This window comes from Choristoneura fumiferana, chromosome 24 (genome assembly GCF_025370935.1).
Source record: "Choristoneura fumiferana chromosome 24, NRCan_CFum_1, whole genome shotgun sequence".
Classification (NCBI taxonomy): domain Eukaryota; kingdom Metazoa; phylum Arthropoda; class Insecta; order Lepidoptera; family Tortricidae; genus Choristoneura; species Choristoneura fumiferana.
Window position 1 is genome coordinate 7,802,649 of NC_133495.1, and position 27,662 is coordinate 7,830,310.

General features: G+C 41.4%; 3 protein-coding genes across 3 annotated transcripts in view; all 3 read left to right on the plus strand.

Moving 5' to 3' along the window:
• LOC141441791 (uncharacterized) overlaps positions 1 to 27,662 on the plus strand; it is a gene marked incomplete in the record, with an annotated part of 381,840 nt that overhangs the window by 299,809 nt on the left and 54,369 nt on the right. Inside the window, 22 exon segments of the mRNA XM_074106655.1 lie at positions 666 to 778; positions 1,416 to 1,557; positions 2,194 to 2,360; positions 2,827 to 2,986; positions 3,499 to 3,695; positions 4,616 to 4,806; positions 5,278 to 5,402; positions 5,490 to 5,650; positions 6,205 to 6,329; positions 6,761 to 6,960; positions 7,253 to 7,447; positions 8,525 to 8,752; positions 9,456 to 9,590; positions 10,322 to 10,561; positions 10,937 to 11,107; positions 11,525 to 11,719; positions 13,298 to 13,429; positions 14,041 to 14,174; positions 14,727 to 14,919; positions 15,490 to 15,716; positions 16,681 to 16,825; positions 17,143 to 17,262. Of these exon segments, the coding sequence (XP_073962756.1) occupies positions 666 to 778; positions 1,416 to 1,557; positions 2,194 to 2,360; positions 2,827 to 2,986; positions 3,499 to 3,695; positions 4,616 to 4,806; positions 5,278 to 5,402; positions 5,490 to 5,650; positions 6,205 to 6,329; positions 6,761 to 6,960; positions 7,253 to 7,447; positions 8,525 to 8,752; positions 9,456 to 9,590; positions 10,322 to 10,561; positions 10,937 to 11,107; positions 11,525 to 11,719; positions 13,298 to 13,429; positions 14,041 to 14,174; positions 14,727 to 14,919; positions 15,490 to 15,716; positions 16,681 to 16,825; positions 17,143 to 17,262 (3,696 nt within the window).
• LOC141441875 (microtubule-actin cross-linking factor 1, isoforms 6/7-like) lies at positions 20,902 to 24,062 on the plus strand. The gene is made up of 5 exons (XM_074106770.1): positions 20,902 to 20,966; positions 21,698 to 21,797; positions 22,206 to 22,391; positions 22,840 to 22,958; positions 23,936 to 24,062. The coding sequence occupies exons 2-5, from the start codon at positions 21,720 to 21,722 to the stop codon at positions 24,060 to 24,062; spliced, it is 510 nt and encodes a 169-aa protein (XP_073962871.1). The 5' UTR covers positions 20,902 to 20,966; positions 21,698 to 21,719.
• On the plus strand, positions 24,092 to 26,110 carry LOC141441876 (microtubule-actin cross-linking factor 1, isoforms 6/7-like). The gene is made up of 4 exons (XM_074106771.1): positions 24,092 to 24,096; positions 24,532 to 24,763; positions 25,208 to 25,396; positions 25,946 to 26,110. Exons 2-4 carry the CDS (start codon positions 24,632 to 24,634, stop codon positions 26,108 to 26,110), a joined length of 486 nt encoding a protein of 161 aa, XP_073962872.1. The 5' UTR covers positions 24,092 to 24,096; positions 24,532 to 24,631.

The window sequence follows — 27,662 nt, forward strand, 5'->3', positions numbered from 1 at the left end:
GTAGGCTGGATTCCTAAAACATAATTAGCCCGTCAATTTGATTTAAAAAATATATATTGACAATTAAACAAAAAATGATGAAGATATAGTCAAAGTTCCGTGTGACGTCACTATTAAGTACACTTTTTATCAAGGATTTAATTCACGGGGCCCACTCCCGAACTTTGACGTGCATCGTCTTTGTCATTTCTTGTTTTTTTTTTACCCAATTAGGCACTTGTCTCACCGCCAGCGAGGAAAAGATTGGCTATCGACTATTTTCTCGCTCAAGAAACGAACAAAAGATATAAGATCCTGTGTGAGTAAAAGAGACATATATATTAATAGTTGATCGCTGGCTGTTCACACTGTCGGCGAGAACTCGCTCTTACATCTTTTGTCGCAGCGACAAGAGCTATAAAACTCGCTGAGCTATAGATACTCGCTCAGCGATGTCAGCTTGGCGGCCGCCCCGCACGAGCGAGTCGAGTGGAGCGAGTAATCGCCCGTCGCACGCGAACACTCGCTTACAGCCGAGCGACAGTTCTAGTTACTCGCTCTACTCGCTTCTCGCTCATCGTCGGCGGTGGGACAAGTGCCTTAGCCTTAAAGAATCGTTTACAAGAATGTCTTAAAGTTCTTTATATTTACGCTGTATGCTATATAGGCTTCATATACGTTTCTAGGTCCGAGAGCTGTTGAAACGCAAGCAAGGCGTACAGGGAGCCGACAGGCTGCACGACGCTATGGAAGACGTCGTGTCTCGCTGGAAGTCGCTGCACGACGCTTGCAAAGACAAGTTAGTATTAACATATAGTACTGGTGTTCACCCGCTTCGCTCGCTTTACCATGAGATCCCCCAAATTAAAATTGCGATTCCTGAAAGTTACATCTTGGATTTCATTAACGTTACACATGAAATACACCCTCTCATTCTGAGAGGAGGCCTGTGCCCAGCAGTGGGACGTATATAGGCTTGGATGATGATGATGACACATAAAACACCCGCGCCAAATTTCTGGTATCTTCACAGCGGTTGACATTATGTGATTTTATTCCAATCCTGTGGGAATATCGGTATAATTAAAGTTCAATATGTCAAAAACGGCTGAACCGATTTTGATAATACATGTCTAGGAATCATTGCTAGCAAACCTGCTTTCAAATAAAAAAACTGCGTTCGAATCGGTCCACCCGTTTAAGAGCTACGGTGCCACAGACAGACACACAGCGGTCAAACTTATAACACCCCTCTTTTTGCGTCGGGAGTTTTAAAGTAGCCGTTGTGTTATTCGAGGTTTCCTGCTATCTACATACCAAAACCCAAATGCCGTTTATCGCGCGCACGCAAGCACACGCACACAATAAGTTCTAAAACCCTAAACTCAGTAAGATATTTCGACTTTGTCTTTGATTTTGAACCCGTTTGCCCCAAGGATCCGCTTGATGGAGGAAGCGAAAGACTTCCAAGACACGCACAGCAACCTGTCGGCGTGGCTGCTGGCTAAGGACCGCATGATGGCGGCTCTCGGACCCATCTCCGCAGACTCGCGCATGGTCCAGACTCAAGTGCAACAGGTACTGCATCCTTGTATAAGTTGTCCTTAAAAGTTGACATTATTCTTTACATATTAAAAGGCGAAGTGAAAATTTTAAAAGTTAAAAAAGATTGCCGGCTCGCTAACTCGACAACAATACAATGTCGCATACAAATTCCATTATTGTCGAGTTTTTTTTTTTTTATGTCAAATAGCTGGCAAACTAGCAAGCGTTGGCAAATGTCATATACAGCCAACTCAAATGGCCGGTATCAGTTACTTTGTTGGAATTCTGGGCTTTTTTTATTGGGTCTGAAACAACTTGTAGTGTTTTCGGTGGAAAAATACACCTTTTAGCTTGAGCACGGCTGCACTGGTCTATTGCTAGCCTTTAAAGAAAGTATAAACCCTTTTCTTGAAAGCCCCCAATGTCATACTTCTCTGGAAACACTGCTACAGCTTCACAATGGCCTTTTCTCCGACAGGAGAAGACATTGTAATTAACGTGTACGAAGTTCTAGCCGGAAAAAGTTTGACATTTCGGCGGTTATACTGCAATATGTTAGTTACGCGTTATTGCAGTATCACCGACGGTTTGCCCGAGTCCTGTCTTCCCAGGCGTCCCATGAAGATTTTTCCCCGTATACGTTTAGTTAAATAAAAAAATCTCTCGCAGGTACAAGTTCTCCGGGAAGAGTTCCGCGGCCAGCAACCACAGCTGAGCCACTTGGAGCAGGTGGCGGCGGCGCTGCTGGACCGCCTGGAGCCCAGGTCGCCTGATGCTGACAAGGTCCGCCAGAAGGTCAAGGATCTGCAGGACCGCTGGAACGATCTGCTCAACAAGTAAGGATGACTCTAAAAGATTCACGGTTGCATAAGACCTGCTATATAAAAATAACCGAAATATCACCAAGTCCAAAATTACCACCTCCTCTGCTTTTAAAAAACCTAGTCGTTCATTATAATTATTATTTATTCCTAGAAAAGTAACATTAACTTTTTTTTACTTAAACTGACAAAAAATTAAGAAATGAAAGAAAAAAAAAGTTAAATTGTGTCATTTATTTTGACCATTTAGTGGCACACTATTTTTTTTACTATTTATTTTTTGAATATTTTTTTTCAGATGTTAAAACAAAAGTAGTCCCCGATGTATCCATTTTCTACTATCAAATCTGCGTTTTAACAAAAATAGTACTCTTAATGCCTTACTTATCAACGTCCAGTTCACCAGAAAATCTAAGCGAATTTCACATTCATAAAATAACTGTTGAAAAATTTCCAACAAATTTAACCCTCGTCTCTTCAGGCTGGAGCAGCGAGCTGATAGCTTGGGGGCGGCGGCCGACACCTCGCGGGAGTTCGACGCTGGCCTCGCGAGACTGAGGGACGCTCTGCAGACCATCGGAGATAAGCTAGACGACCTGACAATGGAGAACGAGCCCGAAGAACAACTTAGAAAGATCGAGGTAAACTCGCTTGATATTGACAAGATGGTCGTGTTCAGATATTTTTGAGCACCTAGCCAACTCATGTTCCACGTCTACTATGCCAGCCGCTTCCAACCTAAGCAACTGGCGGCGTGGTATGGATGGAGATTGAATTTTTTTTCTTTGTATTTTTTGTTTTAAACTTTAAGAAGGACACTATAGAAGAAACATAGTAGTTTTGTTTTATAAAAGATAAAGATAAAGATAAAAATATTTATTTGTTAAAACACGAGTTACATAAAATACTGCTGTTCGGCTTCTTTTCCTGTTCTTGCATGTTCTGCCTTGCGGCGTACAAATAATTAAGTCAGTCAGTAATAATAACATCATGACTATATAATTTAAAGATAATCATTTTCAATTTTAATTGTTAAAGACATTCGATTCAATAGATTATTAATTACATTAAAATTAAATAAAACAATGTCAAACTAAATAAAATAAAATTATATTTTTATATTTCCTTCGTTAAACTGCTCCAATGTCTCCAGAACCTCGAGCGCCAGCTGGAAGGTCAACGACCTCTGTTAGCTGACCTGGAAGCCGCGGGCGCTGCGCTGGCCAGTGTACTGTCCGACCCCGCATCCCGCCAGGACATCGCCGGGAAGCTCGCCGCCGTTGGACGACAGTATGAGAACTTGCAGCGGAAGCTGGACCATAGGAAGGCTGAGATCGAGGCAGCGCTCAAGTGAGTGGCGATATGTTTTGGTTATGTATTTATTTGGTTACAAATGGTGTGAAACACATACAATGTTTCAGGTGGTCGATTATAATTAGCAACAGAAATAGATAGCTTGTATGGGGCTTAAAATTGTTTTTCAATTTGCTCGAAAAATTAACTTTCAAAGGATGTATATATTGCTCGTGAGTTCATTTGACCGCACTAGTGCGATTTTTTGCAGTTTTTCTTAATTCTCCATTTCAAAAGTTTACAAATAAAGATTATTAAATGACAAAAATAAAAAATGTCGACTTATGAATTTGCAAAATTGATTGTTATTATTATAAACTGTAATTTAATTACCTCAGATTTTAATGATTTCCACATTTTATTTATTCGAAAAAATCGCAGTGGCTGAACGCGTCGAACCTTTGCCTGATAATTTTAGTTAACCTAATTAAAAACAAAACTTACGCATGCGCATTACGGACGCGCCATTTTTGTAAAACTTTGCGTTGTTTTGTTTTTATTTTTCAATTTAGTGTTATTAATTGCCTATTTTCTCACAAATGTATTGAAAAACGTCGTATGATACACGGTTGGCAAGGTTTTACGAACTCGTGCCGATGAAAACCCTCGCCTTGCGGCTCGGGTTTATCACTTGTCACTCATTTGTAATACCTTACCAACCTCGTATCACAAATATCTATTCGCACTCTTTTATTACCTTGGCGGTAGATTCGTATGTGGATAATACGGAATACATTCCTCCCATTTTGTCACGATTAAAATGTTTCTTTATTTTCTTTCGTCAGAATGCAGCACTAGCACAAACCGCAACCTGTTTTTTGAATTTCTTATTTATTTTACACAGAAATAGGCTTAGGTAGACCATAATCGCGCGTGATGGTAAGCCTAGATGTTGACTTAACGATGATATGTTCCAGGGAGGGTCGCAACCTGGAAGAGAACGTGGCCCGGACCTTGGGCTGGCTGCAATCGGAGCTGGGCGCACTACCCGGAAGGCTGCTGGTGTCCGCTGATAAACACAAGCTTCAGCAACAGCTGGAAAGACACGAGCCACTGTACCGGGAACTCACGCAGAGAGAGCACGAGCTCATCATGCTGTTGGACAAAGGTAGCTTTTGGTAGCGCCATCTAGTTACAAATGATAGAACTAATCGGACTTACGTTATCTTCAGTCCTTCTTCAAGACAACGAAGTTTATTTGGACATGGATTTTGAGACAAAAGTAGCTCTTGGTAGTGCCATCTAGTTTGAAATGACTGAACTAATGGGGCTTCTGTAATCTTCTGCCCTTCATGATATCGTGTAATGTGGGCTGTGTACTAATAACATATACCCCTTGCGAAATATACTTAGGTATAAGTATAGGTAGTAGCGGACAGTTTTCCGTAACTTGACGTCTTAGTGCGCCTATTTTGCGTGATCAGCTGTAGGCACTATTCTTGCCAACCTGTCTCCTGGAGAAAGCCTAGCAGAGCCTTCACTTTGGCCGACGATTTCTGGAGCGACCCCTTTGATCCGAGTAGTGCCCTATAGTTGCGACATACACAATGATATCATCCACGTACAACTTGTTTTGCAGGTCGTGAAATGGAGAAGAAGCCCGCGCACCAGGGGCTCCGCAAAGACCTGGACCGCGTGCAGACGCAGTGGGAGAAGCTCAAGCGGGAAACCGTGGACCGCCACACCAGGCTGCAGGCCGCTATGGTAAGAACTATACCTTAGAGCAGAGGTTCCCAAAGTGAAGTGATAATTATAGAATTTCACTAACTTTATCTTCATCTTCATCAACAGGAGCACTGCCGTAAATACTCGAAGGCCCAAGAGAGCTTCCTCCCTTGGATGTCGGAAGCCGAAGAGAGACTGACCAAGCTGCCGCCCGCCGCTTTCACCAAGAAAGAGGTGGAGAAACAGTTGAGAGAGCTGCAGTCCATAAGGAACGACATCTGGAAGAGGTAAGAACTGCTGTGTAAAAATGCATAAAAAAAACAATTGGTGTTGGTTGTTCCCCTTACATAACCAGCACTGGTTGTGGCTAAATTAATTTGTTCATGGCGCTTCCTAATCATATATTTCATTCAAACTAAATTGGCATTAAAAGTGACCAACATTAACAAAATCTGTTCAAAGTAAGAAATATTTGCCCTCTTCCAGTGCTCTGATTATGTAGATGGTTAGGTTAGTTGTTACGTCTACTATGTATAGCTGGACGTCTGGACTGAAATAACACATAAGGCTACCTTTTGTCCCGATATGATTATGAATAAATTATTATTATTAATATTGTTATCCCGATATTCCCACGGGATCCGGATAAAATCTCGAAATCTCATCTGCTGGGATAGTCATGAAATTTGGCACGGTTATTTATTATGCAACGTCAATAAAGACCATTTTGGAAATTACTACGGGAATTTAGTATAATTCCCGTAATTTGAATTCCTTTTTGGTTCTACTGTTTACGCGTGCGGAGCCGCGGGTATTAACCACTAGTGTTTTATACTTCTAGGTCCGGAGAATACGAGAACAACAAGACTCTGGGCGAAACTTTCATCTCGGCGTGCGACGCGGACCAAGAAATAGTGCGCGCGCAACTTGACGCCATGAAGCAACGCTGGGATCGCCTTAACAACGGTACGTCATCATCATCATCTCAGCCTATATACGTCCCACTGTTGGGCACAGGCCTCCTCTCAGAATGAGAGGGCTTGGACCGTAGTTCCCACGCGGGCCCAGTGCGGATTGGTAACTTCACACACACCATTGAATTGCTTCGCTGGTTTGTGCAGGTTTCACCGTAAAGCTCGTGGTAAATTTCATATGCAATTTCGCACATTGATTTGGAAAAACTCGGGGAAAAACAAGAGGTGCGAGCCGGGGTTTGAATCCACGATCCTCTGCTTGAGAGGTCATAGGTCAAACCACCAGGCCACCACGGCTTCACCTAATATTTACATATTAATTTATAAAAAAAATATTCTCTTGTGTATTTACAGACCAAAACGTCCACAAGCGAAAACTTATAACTAAAAAAAAAACTTACTATGTTTCCACTCCCTCCGCAGAGGTCCTCCAACAAGTGGAGTTCCTGGAGTCGACCGCGCGCAAGCTGGGCGAGTTCGCGGAGCGCGTCCGCGCGGTGGAGACTCCGCTGCAGCGCTGCGAGGAGCGCCTGCAGGACGCGCTGGCCGCGCCGCCCGCCGCCGCCGCAGAGGCTGTCGCGAGGGTCGCTGATACTGTGCATGCGTTGAGGGCTCCGCTGCAGGTAACATTCGGGGTTCATTGTAGACTGTTGATTGTCGAGTAGACTGTAGAGTATGACTGTAGACTGTTGACTACAGAGAGACTGTTGACTGTAGTGTTGACTACAGACTGTTTACAGAAAGAAAGAAAGAAACAAAGAAAGAAAGAATAAAATTATTTTAGTCTGTTCTAGTTACTTGTTTCGGCCCGCCTCACAAAACCTGTCGACACAAAAACTGTTGAGTGTATGAGCACCGATTGTAAACTGTCCTAATGTATTAGGATCGCAGAATAACCTTACTATTTATTCGCAGAGCATAAACTCAGCGGTGGACGACATAGTGACGCTGGCGGACGAGTGTTGCGGCTCGGACGCGGCTGGGCGCGCGCGGCACGTGCTGGACGCGACGGCGGGCGCGCTCGCCGAGCGGCTCGACGAGCTGGAGGCGCGCGCCGGCGACGCCAGGGACCGCTTAGCAGGCGCCGCCACCGCTATGACACACTTCCAGGTAGATAACGATCTAACCACATTCGTTACCTCAGTATCCGTTGCTCAGAAGACATTGGCTGCTATTAATTTGTACGGAACCCTCCGTGCGCAGGTCCGACTCGCATATGGCCGGTTTTTTATCTAGCTACGAGCCAAACATAGCAATACGCACGGTATAATGGTTTTCCATCGGGGAAAGTCGGATCTCAATCGGATTGCTTCGGAAATTTTCATATCCATTATTTTGAAACTTTATTATTTAGTGTCAGATGTCGAAATGGCTAATGGATATAATCGAGAGAGCATGATAACATAACATCTGTAAATCGTTACACTAGACTTGGTAGAAACTAAAGCTGACTCATCATCGAAGATGAGATAAAGTTTAGAGTACTTTAGTTTATCTTGGAAAGATTGCATGTTATTTTTATCAGTCCGTTCGATCATTTAGGCTCTTTAACATACAACATTATATTTAGTTTTCTGTAGCAAATTCACCGAGATATATGATCCGACTTTTATCGTTAAGTGAATTGCCATGTGCCAGAAAAGGACGGCGATTGTTTCCAGAAGGAATCCGCACAGTATGTAGAATAATAGTCTACAAACTGTCGTTTGTTTTATGCTCGCATTGGAGAATTCATTATTTTTATCATAAAAAAAATTGTCATCAGATACATAGATACGATGGTCTTTTTAAGTTTTCGTACTCTTAAAAAAATAACTTTTATGGGATTACTTTGTAGTCCGTAGTAGACGGACGTCAGTCTGTCTGTCTGTGAAGATATTTTTTCTCAAAACGCGTGGAATTATCTAGTTGAAATTAATATCAAGATCCCGCAATCACTCGGAGCTGGAACAAAAAGTGTTTCTAATTTTATGCAATAACAAGATGGTTCATTTTAAAAGTGTATTTTTATGCGAAACCCGTAATCAAACCTCAAATATTCCCGTCAAGGTAAAAGAAACAGTCTGAGCGTCACTGAAAGTACTAGCCCAATCATTTAATCAAACCGTGTATAAAAAAAGTTCTTAACCGATCGTTCGAAAACTGGAAAGTATCCAAAAATGCTAACTTTTCCATTCGTTCCCCCAGGATAAGGTCAAGAGCCTATCCACGGACCTGTCCGACCTGGAGAAAGAACTGGACACCATGAAGCCCCCGGGCCGCGACGTGAAGACCGTCCGCCAACAGCTGGAAGACATGACGCGGTACTACAAGCGGCTGGAGCGAGCTGATGACCTGGTCGCCGAGACCGAGAGGGCTGCGGAGGGATTGGTCGATAGTGGATACGCTGGTGATGCTGCTAAGACCAGGGACCAGGTAAAACTGCGCTTATAAATAAAGAATAAGAATCATTTAGTTCAGATCACAAAGAATCCATAGTTTTTTTTTAATGTACATTAACATTCTATATAAACTATGTTAGTGATGATTTTTGACGACCAGATGGCCTAGTGTTTAGAGAACCTGACTACGAAGCTTGAGGTCCCGGGTTCGATTCCCGTGTCGGGGCAGATATTTATATGAAAAATACGAATGTTTGTTCTCGGGTCTTGGGTGTTTAATATGTATTTAAGTATGTATCTATCTTTATAATTAATTTATCCGTTGCTTAGTACCCATAACATAAGCTTTGCTAAGCTTACTTTGGGACTAGGTAAATTGGTGTGAATTGTCCCGTGATATTTATTTATTTATTTTAAATAATGATAATAATTTAATCAATTAAATGTAATTAATATTAAATTGGAAAAGAAAATGTCCCATGCTCAAACTCAATTCTCAATGAGGATTCTCTAATTTTTCGCCGAAAATAAATTTCTGAAATGATTCTTTTCCCAAGTCCCAACTGTTCTATATGGACGAACAATTTTCTTTTTTGAAGTAGAAGCAGTACTTCAAAATTGTTACAAAAGTAACCTAATATAGGCCTGCATCCACCGTGATCCAGCGGATTGAACCATGTTAGTAAACAAATATTACTGTATTCGATAGTTTTAAAGACGATATGTTTGTTTCCCAGGTGGAAGGCCTTCGCAAACAGCTGGGCCGCTTGGACGAGCGCGCGCGAGCGAGAGAGCAAGATCTAGACGACACGCTCAGCAAACTCGAGGCTTTCTACAAGGCGTACGACTCTGTCATGGAAGACGTGCAAGAGGTAAGGTTTGATGGAATGGTGTAATCTCAATCGTTTTCTCGTCTATTCTTTCATGGCCTTGAAAGCCACAGTAGAGTATTTGACTACGCCAATCCATAGGAAATATGAAGGAATCATTGATTTGATCTTTCAACCATAATCGACGTTCAGTATTCATTTATTTGGCAAACCCTGGTAGGGTAACCACAACTGTTCAAGTTGTAAATGTATAAAATAGTTTTGAATATCCTTCTAATATTACAAATGCGATAGTTTGTAAATATGTGTGGTGTATGTTTGTTACTCCTTCACGCTAAAACGGCTGGACGGATTTCGATGAAATTTCGTATGCAGATAGATTCGGGATAAAATAACGCATAGGCTACTTTTTATCTCGATATTCCCACGGGATCGCGATACAATCTTGAAATTTCAACCACTGGGCAAGATCATGTTGCGCGGTTGTTATTAATGTAACGTCAATAAATAGCACGATGTAATTTTTTAGAATTCCCACGGGAATTTACTTAAATTGCGGAATTTCAATTCAACTGTCCACCAACGAGATGGACGGATGACCTGGTTAAAGTCGCGGGTTCACGGTGGATGCAGACCGCTTCCAACCGAAGCAACTGGAGGTCTGTGGGGGAGGCTTATGTCCAACAGTGGACGTCCTACGGCTGAGATGATGATGATGATGAATTCAACTGCTGGATTACAATATATATTAATGTATTTATCTTTATTCCTAGGCCTCGGAGCAAGTTCGCAGCCTGAAGCCGGTATCCTCCGAGGTGGAGCAGATCCGTGCCCAGCAGAAGGACTTCGCTGAACTGAAGCGGCGCACCCTGGAGCCCCTCGGGCAGAACGTGGCGCACTGCAACAGAATCGGCCAGGGACTGGTCAGGTCCGCGCTGCAGGCTGTCTCCACGCAGCAGCTGGAAAAGGATCTGGAAAAGATGAATGACAAGTGGAACGCTTTGAAGGAGAAGGTGGGGAACGTTTGTTTTTTAAAGTCTACTCTAAGATTCTATTGTAGAATCCTGAGCGTAATGAGGGATTCAAGTGTTAACGCCCAAAATGAAAATAATTTTGCTCCCTAGTGGCTCATACAACTTTTCACACCGAGCATTAAGAAAGTTGAAAAAGAAAATCTAAATATTATTAAAGAACAGTCAGCATAGAAAATAGCGTGGCTTTACAATTATCAACTTGAAAAATTGACCCACAGAACAGAAAAGTTGCACTTTGCTCCCTCTTGTCAGGGAGGAAAAGCTACTTTTCTGAAGGAGAGGTGTGAAAATAACTATTTTCTTACCAACCAACCTATACGTTCGACCTTCAAGTTAACGTAACATTGTCGGCAGATGAACGAGCGCGAGCGTCGTCTGGACGTGGGGCTGCTGCAGTCGGGCAAGTTCGCGGAGGCGCTCGCCGGCCTCGAGAAGTGGCTCGCCGACACCGAAGATATGGTGCACAACCAGAAACCGCCCTCCGCTGACTATAAGGTCGTCAAAGCGCAGCTTCAGGAACAGAAGGTAACCTATCCATCCCACAGCTGGGCACAGAGGGCTTGGGCCATAGTTCCCACGCGGGCCCAGTGCGGATTGGGAACTTCACACGCATCATTGAATTGCTTCGCAGGTTTGTGTAGGTTTCCTCACGATGTTTTCCTTCACCTCAAAGCTCGTGGTGAATTTCAAATGTAATTCCGCAATCAACGGTATCGGCAATTTTTATAAAAATATTAGTTTTTATTTTACAAATATACAATTTTACTCGCAAATGTGATGAAAAACATTGTATGTCGCACGGGCGGTACTAGAATTACGAACATCGACTCATTAAAGCCTTGTACTTGTAATAGGTACACTCTCGTTCGTAATTCCTTATTTACCGCCCTTAAGACACAATGTACTATTAACAGCTACTTTACTTGACACTTTGGTCCACAGTTCCTCAAGAAGATGCTGATGGACCGGCAGAACTCGATGTCCAGCTTGTTCGCTATGGGCAACGAGGTCGCGGCCGGCTGCGACAGCGGCGAGCGGAAGGCCATCGAGAAACAACTGAAGGGACTCATGGTGCGGTTTGACGCGCTCACCAACGGCGCACAGCAGAGGATGCTGGATCTAGAACAGGCTATGATGGTGAGTTTATTGGCAAGGGTTTGAAAGAAAGAAAGAAAATATATTTATTTGGTCACATTAAGACATACCAAAAACAAACAAAGCAGAAGCGGAAAGAGTTTGTAAAGAAAATACCAAAATATACCTAAAAGAAAATAGGGAACACGGAGTTTTTCTTTTATTCGACTGGATGGCAAAAGAGCAAGTGGGTCTCCTGATGGTAAGAGATCACCACCGCCCATAAACATCTGCAACACCAGATTGCAGATGCGTTGCCAACCTAGAGGCCTAAGATGGGATACCTTAAGTGCCAGTAATTTCACCGGCTGTCTTACTCTCCACGCCGAAATACAACAGTGCAAGCACTGCTGCTTCACGGCAGGATTAGCGAGCAAGATGGTGGTAGCAATCCGGGCGGACCTTGCACAAGGTCCTACCACCTGCAAAACCTGTTTCATTGGTAATACGGTATTGAACAACTCCTGAATTTGCCATGTTTTGTATATTATTATGAAAAGACATACAGACAAAGTCTGGCGAAGAGAAAACTAAAATCGGTTGAAAAATGGATTCATAATGATTTTTTGAAAAATCTGTCTGTGTACCTGTCTCTTTCTCACATGCTAGTATGTCTTTCTCTGTCTAATCGTGGATTTCAAACCTTTATAACATTGTTATTTGTAAAGGTACCTTAAAAATTGTTTCTCTATTCGATAACAGGCATTGTTAAGTTTTAATTTATATAATATATATATAATAGTCAAATACCATATTGGCTAATTTTCTCTTGACTAGTGCAGTTGCTGGAAGCACGATTGAAAAGTCGTAAGCGAAATGACGCTGCGTGACTTAAAACTGCTACGAATATAACCCAGGGGCGGTTTTACCTTTTTTTGACTTTTTTTGCATAATCTCGTAGTATCATATCGTCTAAACTCATATCGCATAACGTCGTTTGTACGAATTTCATACCGCGTAATCTAGTTAGGTCTAACACCTTGTGTGGTCTGAGTAAATGTGTATCTGTGTGGGGTCGCATTTACACACTCTCCCTACCATGGGATCCACCGGCAACCCCCACCTGACCGTGCACAGCACGCCAGGCCAATATTCAACGCTTGCCATCAGGGAGCCATGGGGTATGTACTTACAAAAACCTTGTTTATATTGACACGCCGGCGGATCCGATGGCTGGCTGTGATAATTTTGTTTTTTTTTAACCTTGGCGTGGAGTTAGAGAAATCTTGGGATACGCCGCCCTTGCCTGGCCCCCTTGGCTTGCTCAAGTAGAACCATTTAGAAGCATTTATACATGGCTGGCAGGGAGTGTGTTATACTCACTTATTTTGCTGGCACCAGCACCAGCTCGTTTCGTGATGCTACAGTTCTAACTTTTATGTCAGCAATTCGTTTCTGTATAAGGTTTTCTTGGGAAAATAAAGTGCGATTATGTGAAATTGTGAGAAATGACATTTGACGTTCTTATTGGTGCTTATTTTTTTTTTTTTTTTGGTATCAGTACTTTTTTTGGCAATAAACCCTAGTCATTTTATTTCTTCTTTAACATTTTCATTGGACTAATAACACGTGTCTTAACAGGTGGCGAAACAATTCCAAGAACAACTCCAGCCGTTGGTGGAGTGGCTCGGCAGCACGGAGCGGAAGGTCAAGGCTCTGGAGCTGGTGCCCACTGATGAGGAGAAGATACAGATTAAGATCAGGGAACACAAGGTACGTGATGATGTTTATAATTTATAATATACTAGTTTTTTGCCACGGCTTCGGTCAAGTAATGAATGGTCGAGTCGAACTGAAATTTCGGAATTTTTACACATGACTGCTGCCATGTTCACAGATTTCTTTTGTGCTTATTTTTTTGTGTATACGACGTATCTTTACCTTTATAATTATTGTTAGTAATATTGAGAGAAAAGATTTACACATATTCTATACACGGCAGGCGCGGCTCACTCCGCAATTCTATTTTCCGCTACAAGTACATGTCCGGGGCCCCCTAGAGTGTGCTATTCCACTACGCGTGCCGCGTGCGAGTGAACACGAGTTATGCGATGGACAGAGAGTCACGATTCTTATACCTAAACGTCACTTTTATACGGCAGTAAGGCTTCTGTACTTTACTTATTCTGTGACCCAGGGTAAAATATTTGGGATGGAAATTATTTTGAAAGAACATCGAATAGTGTGAATTGGGCCCTACTAAGCACAGTGTTACGGCTAGCAACGCAACGCAACGCTGGTTTTCAGTGAGACCCGTTGAAAACTAAACACAAAACCAACGACATCAACGCCGGAAACGAAAGTAACAAGGTTATTGGTTTCAGATGCTGCATGACGACATTCTGTCGAAGCAGGGTGCGTTCCAGCAGCTGACGGAGACCGCGTCCGCGCTCATGGCGCTCGTCGGCGACGACGAGGCTGCGGCACTGGCAGACCGGCTGCAGGCTGCCACAGACAGGTAATTGACGACCCCGCAATTTACTGCCAGCCAAGTAATACACAACCAAGTCGATAAACTTCAGTAAGTTTCTAAGATGAGGCTGCCGCGCTGACCGACCGCCTGCAGGCTGCCACCGATAGGTAATTAACGATCGGATAACCAAGTGGTTAGAGAACCTAATTATGAAGTTTTAGGTCACGGGGTCAACCGGTTGGCATTAATATTTTGAATAATACGAATGTTTGTTCTCGGGTATTGGACGTTTAATATGTATTTAAGCTTTGCTTAGATTGGGATTAAGTGAAATGGTGCAAAATTTAAACCACCTGATCTAGATATTTGATATTTGGCAGACATATTCTTTGAAGACCATAAAATATGTCCCAAAAAGAAGATTTCTCGAAGTCGCTACGATGTAAAAAACCTGCCTATTTTTCCACTAGGTGGGTAGAGAAAAACCGTGGGCAATAAAATGAAATTAATTAATAAAAATAATGAAATTAAATAGTTTCTTTTGCTTTAGACATAGTAAAATAGGCCGACACACACTAATAACCAACATACTTTTAGATACCAAGCCCTGGTGGAGCACAGCCTGAACGTGGGCGATCTCCTGGACAACTCGCGCAAGGGTCTGCGCCACCTGGTGCTCACCTACCAGGACCTGTCGGCCTGGATGGACGCCATGGAACAGTACCTCGCCAAGCGGAAGATCTTGCCTGTCCATATGGAAAAGCTGCTGAGGCAGATGGATGAGTTGGCCGTAAGTCTTGAGTTTGGCTTTTTTTATATAAGAGAGAGGCAAACGGGTCATCTGATGTGAAATGATCACCATCGCCCAAGAGTACCAACTACTCAAGGAGGGTCATAGTTCGTTGCCGGCCTTTTAAGAAAGTATAAACCTTTTCTCGAAAGCGCCGATGTCAAAGTTGTCCGGAAACACCGCTGACGGAAGCTGATTCCACAATTTCACTGTATTTCACTGTAGACCGCCATTCATCGAGATGGTGTTGCTGAAATTTAGACTTTCGGATGTTGACGTAAATGGTAATCAATTCGTTTTGCTAGTGGAAACTATTGAAGGGGATAAAACATAACGAAGTAATGAGAGTTCACTCTCGAACTGTGATTTTTTTTGCTTATATTTTTTACATAAAACCATCTGTCCTCTATCTCACGTAATGAAAAATTAAAGGTGATACTAATTACATATCGTTGAAGACGCTCCCCTAAGATTTTTTACGATTTTTTAAATCAGAGCTCTCAGGTCCTTCCAAGTCCGACTAAAGGTTATTACAAGCAGTCTAAATTTAGCTCTTAACTTTCTCTTCAGGCTAAAACTGAGGAGATAGCAGCGAAGCAGGAAGCCGTGGACAGCACCGTAGACTCCGGGCTGGAGCTGATGAAGCATATCTCCGGAGACGAGGCTCTGCAGCTCAAGGATAAACTGGACGCGCTCCAGCGGCGGTACAATGACCTCACCAGCCGCGGCGCCGACCTGCTCAGGGTGGCCTCTGAGACGCTGCCGTTGGTGCAGCAGTTCTTCAACAGTCACACCACGTGAGTGACTCTAGTCTAACCTTAAACCGTAAGGGCCTACGCTAGCTGGTGCTGGTACAATCCGACGCGCGCAGTTAGCGCTACTCATACTATTTTTAGTTTCACCAGTCCCGTTGTCTGTCTGTAATTAAATCTTCCAAGTTAAATGCGACCAACTTCCACTAGGCGGATGGACATGTTTGGCATACTTATGTAAATTGCGTGACAATACAATAATCTGGTAGTGACATCCTGGTAGTCCGGTCAGGATCGTCTCTGCAGGACGGAACTCTTCAACAGTTAATGGCATTGACTTGAAATTTGGTATGCAAATGTAATTTGTATGACAATGCAAGTTAAATCGACGAAAAGTACAGTCAGCAAAAAAAGCTTGTATTGAAAATTTTTTTTTTTACCAAAAACTTATTCAGTAGGCAACCGCTGCGTGCAAACCGCGTCAGCTAGCTGATCAAGAAACGACTGGAGAATTTCGGGTACTCTGGTGTAACTGTCAGTTAGAAAAATAAATCGGTCGTAACTGATCTACGTACCCACTTCCTAACAAGTTGCCCAACTACTGAAACTCGAATTCGCTTTAAAGTAAAAAAAAAACACTCTCTTCAAAATCAAAGGACGCGGAAATGAACCCGATTTTAAATCATAAAGTTATAAAACATCTCATATAAATTTTAATAACTAAAATCAAGTAAACAAAAGCAAGGAACTAGAAACCTGGTACTGCAAATATGCTATTTGATGTGGTTCTAGAACAACAGTACATTTTTTTTTAAACTCCTTAATTTTCTTCTGCAATAAATAAGTTTATGAATATGACAACCCCAAACACTCCTGCCCTCCTGGTTATAAAGCCGGATCAGCCCTTGTGTTTGAAATGTGCGGATATGTAGCTTTAACGAAAACATGTTTTGGAGTTTTAATAAACGAATAAATTGTTCTTATTCTTATTCTTAATATTTTTTCGCAGTCTGACGGAGTGGATGTCTGCGGCGGAGGCCTGCCTGCAGTCTGTGGAGCCGCGCGAGGAAGACATCCTGCGGCTGGAGGGAGACATCCAGGAGTTCCGCCCTGTGCTGGACAACATCAACCTGATTGGCCCGCAGCTGTGCCAGGTATGAGAGAAGGAATGAAAAAAAAATAAAGAGAGAGAGAGAGAGAGAGGAAGTGGAAACATGTAAACTACACCAGACATGCAGAACAGATGTCAAAACGGTCTATGATAATCATACCTTTTTTAACGTATCATACAGCACTGTTTACTTTTTTTTTAATTCCAATTCATTTATTTACGTAACACATTCGTGTGCCAAATTTTTTACTTAATTGAAACAAAAACATCGTTTTCAAAAACAACAAATTGAAATCGACATGTCACCATGAAATGTCACTCCACCCATCGTAACTTCTTAATGTTTCTGGTTGTTATCAGATATCTCCGGGAGAGGGCGCCACGCACGTAGAAGGCATAGTCACCCGCGACAACCGGCGCTTCGACGCCATCGCAGAACAAGTGCAGCGGAAGGCCGAGCGGTTGCTGCTCAGCAAGAAGGTAATGCTCAGGATGTTTAATTGCATTAGCACCTAACTTGAAATATTTGCCTTTGTATCTGTGAGTTGCAGAGTGAGATTACCTAACCAATAAAAAGTTGGGAAACTCCCAACTTTGTCACTTTAAAGTTAAATATCTCAAAAACGGCTGAACCGATTTCTAAGATGTCTAAGAACCATCGCTAGAAAACATAATTTCAAATAAAAAAAATCGCATTCTAATCGGTCCACCCGTTTAAGAGCTACGGTGCCACAGACAGGCACACAGACAGACACACAAAGCGGTCAAACGTATAACACCCCTCTTTTGCGTCGGGGGTTAAAAATATGATTGACCTATTTATTGATGCTTTAATTCTCGTTTTCCCAGCGTTCCCTGGAAGTGGTGGGAGACATGGAGGAGCTGCTAGAGTGGCTCCGCACCGTGGACGGCCAACTGCGCGACGCGGAGCCCCCGTCCAGCCAGCCGGCGCTCGTGCGCGCGCAGCTCAAGGCGCAGCGCCCCTCAACGACGACGTGGCCGCGCAGCGCGTGCGCGTGAGGGACTTGCTCAGCCAGGCCAAGAAGGTCACTGCCCCCTTATTATTTATTTGTTTATAAAAAATACAGCATTACAGCACTTAACGTTAGTAGAAAGAAAGATAGAAAATAAATAAATAAATGTTAAAAAAATAATTTTGAATACATGCTCTTTTTTGCCGACTCTAATTTTGTTGACTGTACTTGCATTGTCATTCCGACTACATTTATTGCACCAAATTTCAAGTCGATGACGTTAAGCGTTGAGGAATTCCATCCTGCGGAGACGTTCCTGGGCGAACTAACAGGATGTTAGTGTCAGATTTTTGTAGTATCGCCGAATTTATATAAGTACTAGATGAAAACCCGGCTTCGCTCGGGTAAAATGTAGACTCATAATAATATGTTTGAAAAATTTTTTGCCAGTAAAGACTGTCGTACTTATCGAAAAATCTGACGTATATTCCCAGCCTTAATTATTATCACAAACACTTTAACGGCTAACCTACGTATCGGTATTTCACAGTAGATATTTCTCCTAAATCTTATTTGCCCAAATAACTACCTAGTCAGTCCCAAAGTTCTGTCACAAATGAAAATAATGATAAAAACAAAAGTACCAATCAGTTTTTAATAAATTATATACCAATTTAAAGTACATTTAATAAAAAAATAAATTTAAGTACTTAAAATTATTCAAAATGACTTCCTTTGTTTTTAATACAGGCCCTTAATCGGCGCAGCCAGTCGTCTATCGCAGCACGCACCATTTTCATGTCTATTTCAGCGACTGCTTTCTTAAAGATGACTCTTCCCTCTAAGACCTGCCAAATTTTAAAGTCCAGAGGATTAAGGTTCGGACTGGAGGAAGGCCAATCTTCGTGTCTTATAAAGTCGATTTTTTGGCTTTGTGTGCTGGCGCAGAATCCTGCTGGAACACAAAATTATGACCTGAAAATAGCGTGTTGGGCAGATCTTTGACATGCTTATCCAAAACCGTCTCTTGGTACACTTTCGCACTGATTTTGATCCTTTTTTCGCAAAACTGAACCTCAGTTGCCCGTAATAAGATCAGAGAATACTCTTCAGAGCTCCTAGCGTACACTCTATCATTATGTTTATTGTACTTCTCTTCAATATCGAAAATCTTTTCGTCTGTAAAGAGGATATCACGGTGTCGATTTTTCGCGTACCGCTTTAACAACTTCCGGGATCTTTTAAGCCTTATTGTTTTTAGACGGGCATTAAGTAAGTGCCCACTCTATTTTTGTATGCTCGCAGACTAAGATCTTCGTTTTAAAACCTTTTTGACGGTTTTCTACTGACACCCATCTGCAACCCATCAACTTCTGTTTTCGGACAGGATTTCTTGCTATGCGTGCCTTGATCGCTTTGATCACTGCTGGTGTTGGTACGGAGCGAGGCCGGCCAATTCTTTTCTTGTCCTCAACACTGGAGACTTCATTGTACCTGTCAATCGTACGGTACACAAACCTAAGCGTTATATTTACATTTTTGAGCAACTTGAAAATGGTACTTGGCGAGTGCCCACAGCGGTGCAATGCTAAAACAGCTATTCGGTTTTCTTTCAACGTCCACTCCATCGTGAGAAATTGCAGCGAATGACTGTTTATTGTTTTAAATAATTGACAAACATTCAAAAATGGAATTCAATCAAATTTTCTTAAAATCATGTTTTAAATTTAAAAATAATGTGCCAGTGACAGAACTTTGGACCGACTACGTATGTCTGTCTCATAATCAAAGAAATTAGACCTAAAGGGCCCCATATAAGGTACGATCCGTCTGTACGATCGATCTGATGAAAATCGACGAATCGTACCGTGTGTGGGGCCTTAAAAGGTCACAATGGAGAACGAAATGCAAACCTGTGACACGTGATGACGTGACACTCACGCCACTTTGATGTGATGACTTTGACATGTTTACTTCGCAACGCCATTTTATATACTCAGTAATTTATTCCATTTTTTATTGAAAATACTCGCTAAATCCGAATTTTCTACCTACAAGTTGTCGACTCGGAACAAACGTCAACAACTGAAGATAGTTATAGTTGAAGGTAGTTGGTGATAGTTTTGAGTTTTGATAAGATCCATTCAAGTTTTCGGCAAGACGTTTCGTTTTACACAGTCACATGAGTCACAGTTCTTTGTAATGGATACTTTTGTGGCGTGACGCACGCGATGTGTTGAAGGCGAGCCGTATCTAAGAGCTAGCTAGTATGAAACGGAACGTTTATTAACTACCCAAGATGGCGACTGCGGTTTGTTTGTCAGTGCCATTAGAATTTAACGAAATTCTCCATAATCCGAATTTTGCGGATATATGTTGTCGACTCGGATCGACTAATTTTTTACGCTCTTCAATTTGATGTGCATTTCGTTCGAGTCTACCGTACCCTGGACGAAAATTATTAATATAGAAGATGCCAAATTTCAAGTCGATCTGACCACTAGATGTGGGTCAAATTTAACTTGCAAAATGTGACCTGTACATACATATATTGCAAGTTAAATAAAAGCTTGTAATTTGTAAAAAAAATATATTTATTGCCACAAAAAAACGAATGAAATAGAAAATATGTAAACAAAGGATAGTTTGTGACAGGCACAATAAACAACGTCAATTTGGCGTTGGCAAAATCTCGCTCGCTACCGTTAAGGAGTATGCTCAATATCAGTTTTCGATTTTTTTTATCGCTACAATCTGCCGTCTCCAAATCAAGGATGAGCCCACATTTTCGCTTACCATCCGGCATGATTGTGGTCAAATACAAACGTATTTCTGTATAAAAACAATGATAATAAAGTTTTTTCAAGACACTGCTGAAAATGTGTCCATAGATAACCTAATTCCAGTGCACAAAAATGCTTATATCTGTACATTGGACAGCTGACTCATTAATGGCTCGCAAACACGACAACAATGTAGCTCGTTACGGTAACAGGGCGTATCAATATATTTGCTTTAATTGCTTTAATGTATTTGCTGTTTCTCCAGGTACTCCGCGAGTGCCAGTCTTCGGAGGAGACGGCGGTGATCCGCGACCGCAGCGAGGAGCTGCGCGAGACCATGGAGGAGGTCGCCAGCTCAGCGCCGAGCGGCTGGCCGCGTTGGAACAGGCGCTGCGCTGGCGGAACACTTTGCGGACACCCACCACGGGTATGTTACGGCTGTTTGTGTAGATGCACAAGAGCTGGCACGAAGGAATTCAACGAATATAATCGTTGACTTAGGGAGTAAATCAATTTTTACCGATATCTAATTTTTAAATACCGGACACATGCTATTAAATTTAATCCTATTTAAATTCATTCTAAGAACCGTTCCATTTCAAATTTCAAATGGGACGATTCTTGGAATAGATTTAGCCGGTTTACTCCTTAAACCGAAGTGATGTCACTTGTAATTTTCTAGATAAATATGTATTAAAAAAACTTAAACTAATTGGCAACACTCACTAATGTTTAAATTTACCTACGAATGGGGATTTTCTGCCTTGCCTACGCGTATTTTTTTTGATTATTTACATTTTATTTACATTATATAGCGTGGACACCACATAGAGAACTCTCTCTCCAAGCGAGCGTGCCTATTAAAATTACTGTTAAACAAACAATCAAGTTTAGCGTCGTATTCAATTACATTCAGTTACTAATTTGTCCCTTTCTAAACACCAAATTTAGAAAAAAAAAACATGAGCGTCAAGTTTTTTTTTTCAAGAATGTGAAAACAACATTTTGTTTTTTTTTGTTTTTTTAATTTCCCATTACAGTTTACTAAAATCCCGGAATTCCAAGTCAAGTGCCGGGTCCAGTGTATTTATTATGCGTGCGAAGACGTGGGTACCTAGTCTAGATACTCACAGTAATGTAATGTTGCGTTGTCGGCAGGCTGTCTGGTTGGCTGGACGACATGGAGAAACAAGTGCAGATGCTGGCGATGCCGGCGTTGCGCCCCGACCAGATCGCGCAGCAGCAGGATAAGAACGAGGTACATTTTACACCTTAAATCCTGTCCTAGGCAGGGTTGCCATATCGAAAAATTAAATTTCCTAATAAAAATCCTGGCAACACCACAGACCATATCGAGATAGACGAAAAGAGCGCTTCAAACTGTATGAGAACCTAGCGTGTCGAATTTTTAGTACCGACGATGACGTCACGAGCGAGGTTTAGTATTGGGAAATCAAGACCGCACGGTACCGATTCAAAGGCGTTTTTCAAAGCGCGTCACACATATAGGTCGGACAAAACTTTGACCGTGGATCAAACTTTTTACACGCAAGGTAGGTAAACTCAAGGTCTATCTCGATATAAGGTCTATGGAGAACACCCTAAAAGTCCTGACAATGTTGTTTTATCATTCGTTACCTTTATAACCTTCAATTATTTCATCTAGATGCTGCAGCAGTCGATAGCCGGGCACAAGCCTTTGGTAGACAAACTGGTGAAGACCGGCGAGGCGCTCGCGCGTCTCTGCGGAGAAGAAGACGCCGCTAAAGTCCAGGATGTCGTCGAAGCTGACTGCGAACGGTACAATGCGCTCAAAGCTGAACTGAGGACCAGGCAGCAGGCTCTGGAACAGGTGGGTGTAACTGGCTGAGATATTTTCAAATGCCAAACCCTAACAGTGGTTTTAAGACATGCTACTCTTAACAACCATCTGCTGGAATGTTATCTTCACACCTTAAATATAAGAAACCTTGTTCGTTCCGCTAGAAATTTACCCTTTCCGGGGATAAAAAAGTAGTTTATGTTAATAAGGAACAATCTTTTAAATGTATACAAATACAAACCTAACGAAAAAAGAAACCAACACACTCAAAGTTTACATTTTTTTTTCTCTTTATTAAAAAAGGGGTTAAATCACCGTGTTCATACCACTGTTATTGTGGCTTACTTACGCTATTTAAAAGATTACATTTTGTTCTATATAAACATTGCCACAAAAATTTAAAAAGCATCATCAAACCATCAATGTTCATTCCTTACCTTCAACAAAGTGTTATAACTAACTGTGTGCGTGTACGCAGGCGCTGCAAGAGTCGTCTCAGTTCGCCGACAAGCTGGAAGGAATGCTGCGCGCGCTGGCCGGAACACACGACCAGCTCGCGCGCGCCGAGCCCGTCTCCGCGCATCCGCCTAAGATACAGTACGTACTTGGCTGTTTCACTATCGTGCACCTTGATTTTATATCGCTAGACTACCTCATAATAAAAACCACTTTGTATTAACATTAACTACGTAAGTACAACAAGAATTTAACACATAGAAAATTATTAAGATACAGATCTATTGAATAATTTTTAGGGTTCCGGAACTGAACCCTTATATTTGCCATGTGTCTGTCTGTCTGTCTGTCCATCCGCGGCTTTGCTCAGGGACTATCAACGCTAGAAAGCTGTTATTTTGCACGAATATGTATGTAAACTATGCCGACAAAATAGTACAATAAAAATTAAAAATATATTGTGTGTACTTCCCATAGACGTAAAGTGGGGGTGATTTTTTTCTCATCCAATCTTTTAGTGTGGGGAATCATTGGATAGGACTTTTAAAATCATTAGGGTTTGCTAAGACAATTTTTCGATCTAGTGATTTGTTTGCAAAATATTCAACTTTAAAGTGTCAATTTGCATTAAAAAAGGGCTTCCCCCCCCCCTCCATATAAAATCTAAACCGGTGGGTAGAAAAATTTGAAAAAAATCAGGATGGTAGTAAGTACATCAAACTTACAAGGAAAACTATAACTATTTGGTATAAATTATACCTAAACTTGGAATATTCCGCACAAAAATATAAGTCCTTATAAAAGTATAACTTAATTTTTCGTAATGGCTACGGAACCCTATTTCGGGCGTATCCGACACGCTCTTGGCCGTTTTGTTTTCATTTTTTTTTGTCGAATATGTTCGTATTTCTCTATATAGCTTCAGTAAACTTCAGTAAGCTAGTTGAGAAAGCAATATAAATACGAGCTTTTCCGACAAAATACGATGGAAAAACATTTTCACTACAGTAAAATGTCGACTGCTCAGTCTCATTTCACTTTATTTAGTTCTAGGACTAAAAAAAACACACTTCATTTCGCGAAAACTGTACTAATAATCTTAATTCTGTTTCCAACAGAGATCAGATCGAAGAGAACAACGCGCTTATTGAAGATCTAGAGAAGCGTACGGAAGCTTACAACGCGGTGTGCAACGCGCCGCTTCGGACGTCATCTCCAGGCGAGCAAGAGCGACCCTGCTGTTAGAGACATCAGGAATAAGCTCGAGAAAACTACACAAGTAAACATTTTAAAACAATAAAACCCACTGATTAATATTTGATTTTTTGTTTCAAAGCTCTAGACGAAAATATTTAGATTAAAAAAGGAATAACGTTAGTTCAAGACGTCCTTGTGGCACACCTATACTAATTTTCGCCTCTATTCGCAAATTGCTTATTTTTGACAATGTCAATAATAAATAACTAAAAACCAATCCAGTACTTTATTTCGAACTTCAAAACCGTTTGTATCCTGAATTGTTTAATATAAAATTCGGCTGTTGACACGGTCGAAAGCGTTTCCTTAAATTTCGCAACCTTTAGTCGATAGATTTAGATGTTACTTTTTGTGAGGCGCTTACAACTATTTCTTGCTAGCTAGTCCTCAATGACACATGTATCTGTAAGTTTAGTGACCTCAATAATAAATAAGCTCAATCTCCAATTTCTTTTAGACTATGGGACGACGTTCAAAAAGCCACGTCCGACCGCGGCCACTCTCTAGACAGCGCGCTGGAGATCGCGCGCAAATTCTGGCAGCAGTTGGACGCTCTGATGCTGACTCTGGCAGAGCTGCAAGACACGCTGGCCGCGCAGCCGCCGCCGGCCGCCCAGCCGCGCGCCATACAGGCGCAACAAGTCGCGCTACAGGAGATCAGACACGAGATTGACCACACCAAGCCTGAGGTGAGTCACAATAGTTCGGAATATGACGGACATTATTACGGGACAACACATGATATTTTTTTCCCAGTAGCATATAGTAAATAAGAAATATGCATGAACACAAATTTTCTCTTAAAATAACGTGATGTAAAATTAGAAAAAAAAAACGAATAAAGAAAAAAAAACATCAATGTAAATACGTTGAAAATGAAGAAAGCTGCGAACGAATGAATGAAGTTTCCATTCCATCTCTTTTTAGAAACATTGTATTTAGTATGGACTCTACGAAGGTCATCTCTGTGGAATGTCTTCTAAAAAGGTCGAAACTAGTCCCGCCTTTCCTGACTTGTAATCGTGAATTGATTTGTTTAGAAGACTTATTTGCTGCATTCTGGATAGTTCGAAAACGGAACAACGATTGAAAAACTAATAACAAAATCTTCATAACCTCTCTCTTCATAACAGGTGGAGAAAGTACGCAAGACCGGTTCCCACCTGATGTCTCTATGCGGCGAACCCGACAAACCAGAAGTCAAGAAACATATGGAAGACCTGGACAGCGCTTGGGACAATGTCACAGCGCTCTACGCAAGGAGGGAGGAGAACCTTATTGATGCTATGGAGAAGGCTATGGAGTTCCATGATACTCTACAGGTAATATCATCCTCATAAAGAATATTTGTATTGTATGTATATTGTCTCGAGTTTATTTATACACTCCATACAGCTGGCACATGTGTCAGGTTGAGAGGGCTTAGTCTGTAGGTCCCACACGAGCCCAGAGCTGATTGGGAACCCCATATATACACCATTGTATGCTTTGCGTGTGTGTTTGCTTCACCGCGAAGCTCGTGATAAATTCATGTAGGTAATGTCGCGACTTGATTTCCGAAAATCGCAGAGGTTTGAATCTGCGACCCTCTGCTTGGGGTCAACCCCCCTGGGCTACAGGCTTTTTTGATCAAATACTGTTTACAGTTCTTCTTTTCTCCCATTAAAATCTTTAATTTAAGTTACTGTTGTGACAGCGTTTTACGTTATTTCGACATACTTTTCTCAGCATTGTTAAAAAGATGCTGCTCAGACCTAACTTTTTTTATACAACAAAAGACGCGAGGGTATATTCTATGCTAAAACTCAGTCATGAATTTAACTTTTTCTTGTCATGTTATGACTTCCTGTAACCGTCATGTTTACTCTCAGAATCTCCAAGAATTCCTGGACACAGCCGAAGACAAGTTCTCCCGTATGGGCGCTCTGGGCTCGGACATCGATGCCGTCAAGCGTCAAATCTCACAGCTGGCTTCGTTCAAGCAAGAAGTCGACCCGCATATGGTGAAGGTCGAAGCTCTTAACAGGTATTTATGATTGTTTCTAACATAAAGACTTGTGGTAAAATCGACACATTTTAAAGGTCTTATAGCCAAATCTTGAAATGACAATTTTGTAGGGTCATATATCTTGCCGTTTTTTGGCATATAAATACCTCCGGTATAAATAAACCAGTGCAGCAACAAACAGATAGCCGTTGGGGCTGAAAAGTTCTCGAACGGAGATCGCGGATTGGCTAGCGCAGCAAGATATCAATGAAATGGACGGATGTCCTGATTAAAGCGGGCTTCCAACCGAAGGAACTGGAGGTCTATGGGGAAGCCTATAATCCAACTATGCCGTCCTATGGCTGATATGATGATGATGAAATAAACCAGTTAGCCAGTGTTGTCCATTGGGCACCAGCCAGGATATCCTTGTGTCCAGCTCGTAAAGTTATTCGCTTATAAAAAAAAATGCAATATACGCGACGGAAATGTTTATAATTGGATTGGTGCATTTTGAGTATAGGATTTATTGTGACTCACTGTTTATGTTGATGATATGCTTGAGTAATACGGTGTTGGAAATAATTTTACTTTAGCTTTAGTTGTAAGAGAGAATTCATATTTAATTCATATTTATATTTTTGGTATTGAATAGTTTTTGAAGTGGATTTGTTTCACTGTAATTTTGGCTAGAAGAAAAATGCTATATTAGCCACGTGATATGTTCTGTTTTTTTTTTTATTTGTATCGGTATAATTAAATAAAAATGTTTTTTTTTTTCTTTTAGCCCAAATGACAGTGAATCGTTTTTGGTGATGGTTGAAATGATTAGTATTTTGAGTTTTCCCTTTGATAGTTATTTTTAACAATTTGTGGTGTTTTATTCCCACCAGGTTTTTTCAGTTTTAACTTCATTGTACTCTGACCAATCCTGAACTAACTTTTTAGTATCTTATTGCTTACACTTCTAAAGAAAAAATTGTTTTACCTTTATTTTCAACGCTCGACGCACAAAGATGGGTTTATAAGTTCCACGCCAATGGCTGCCTGTCTGTGCATCGTTGCTCTTAAACGGAGAGACCGATTTCAATCCTGTTTTTTTTGCGTGAAAGCCGGTTTCCTTGAGGTGGTTCTTAGCCATTTTTGAGTTATTGAACTTTGAAATGACAATGTAAAGTTGGTTAGGTTATGTTAATAGTTTCGTATGAAGCAACAAGATACTAAACTGAAGGTGTACCTTAATTACAAAATAATCGTGTATTTTTCTATGCGATCCTTTACCCTGGATTGGAACCGACAACAAAAAAGGAGTCTGATGAGGCAAGGACCATAAAAATGTTTTGTGTGTTCGTTTGTTAGTAGTACCTACTTAGACGTATTTATATTTAAATTACAAGGTGATTTATAATTGTATGACTGGTATATTAGAAAGCCTTGTAATTTATAAAAGTAGAAATAACGTGTGTTGCGTGTATGTACTAACATTTTTTCTGCATAACATTTTATCATCGACTTCTTCTATCTGATTGTGATTCTTACTTGTTCTATTTTGTATCTATGGCCACTGATTAAAAAAAACCTATATTTTTTAGTAAAACCTG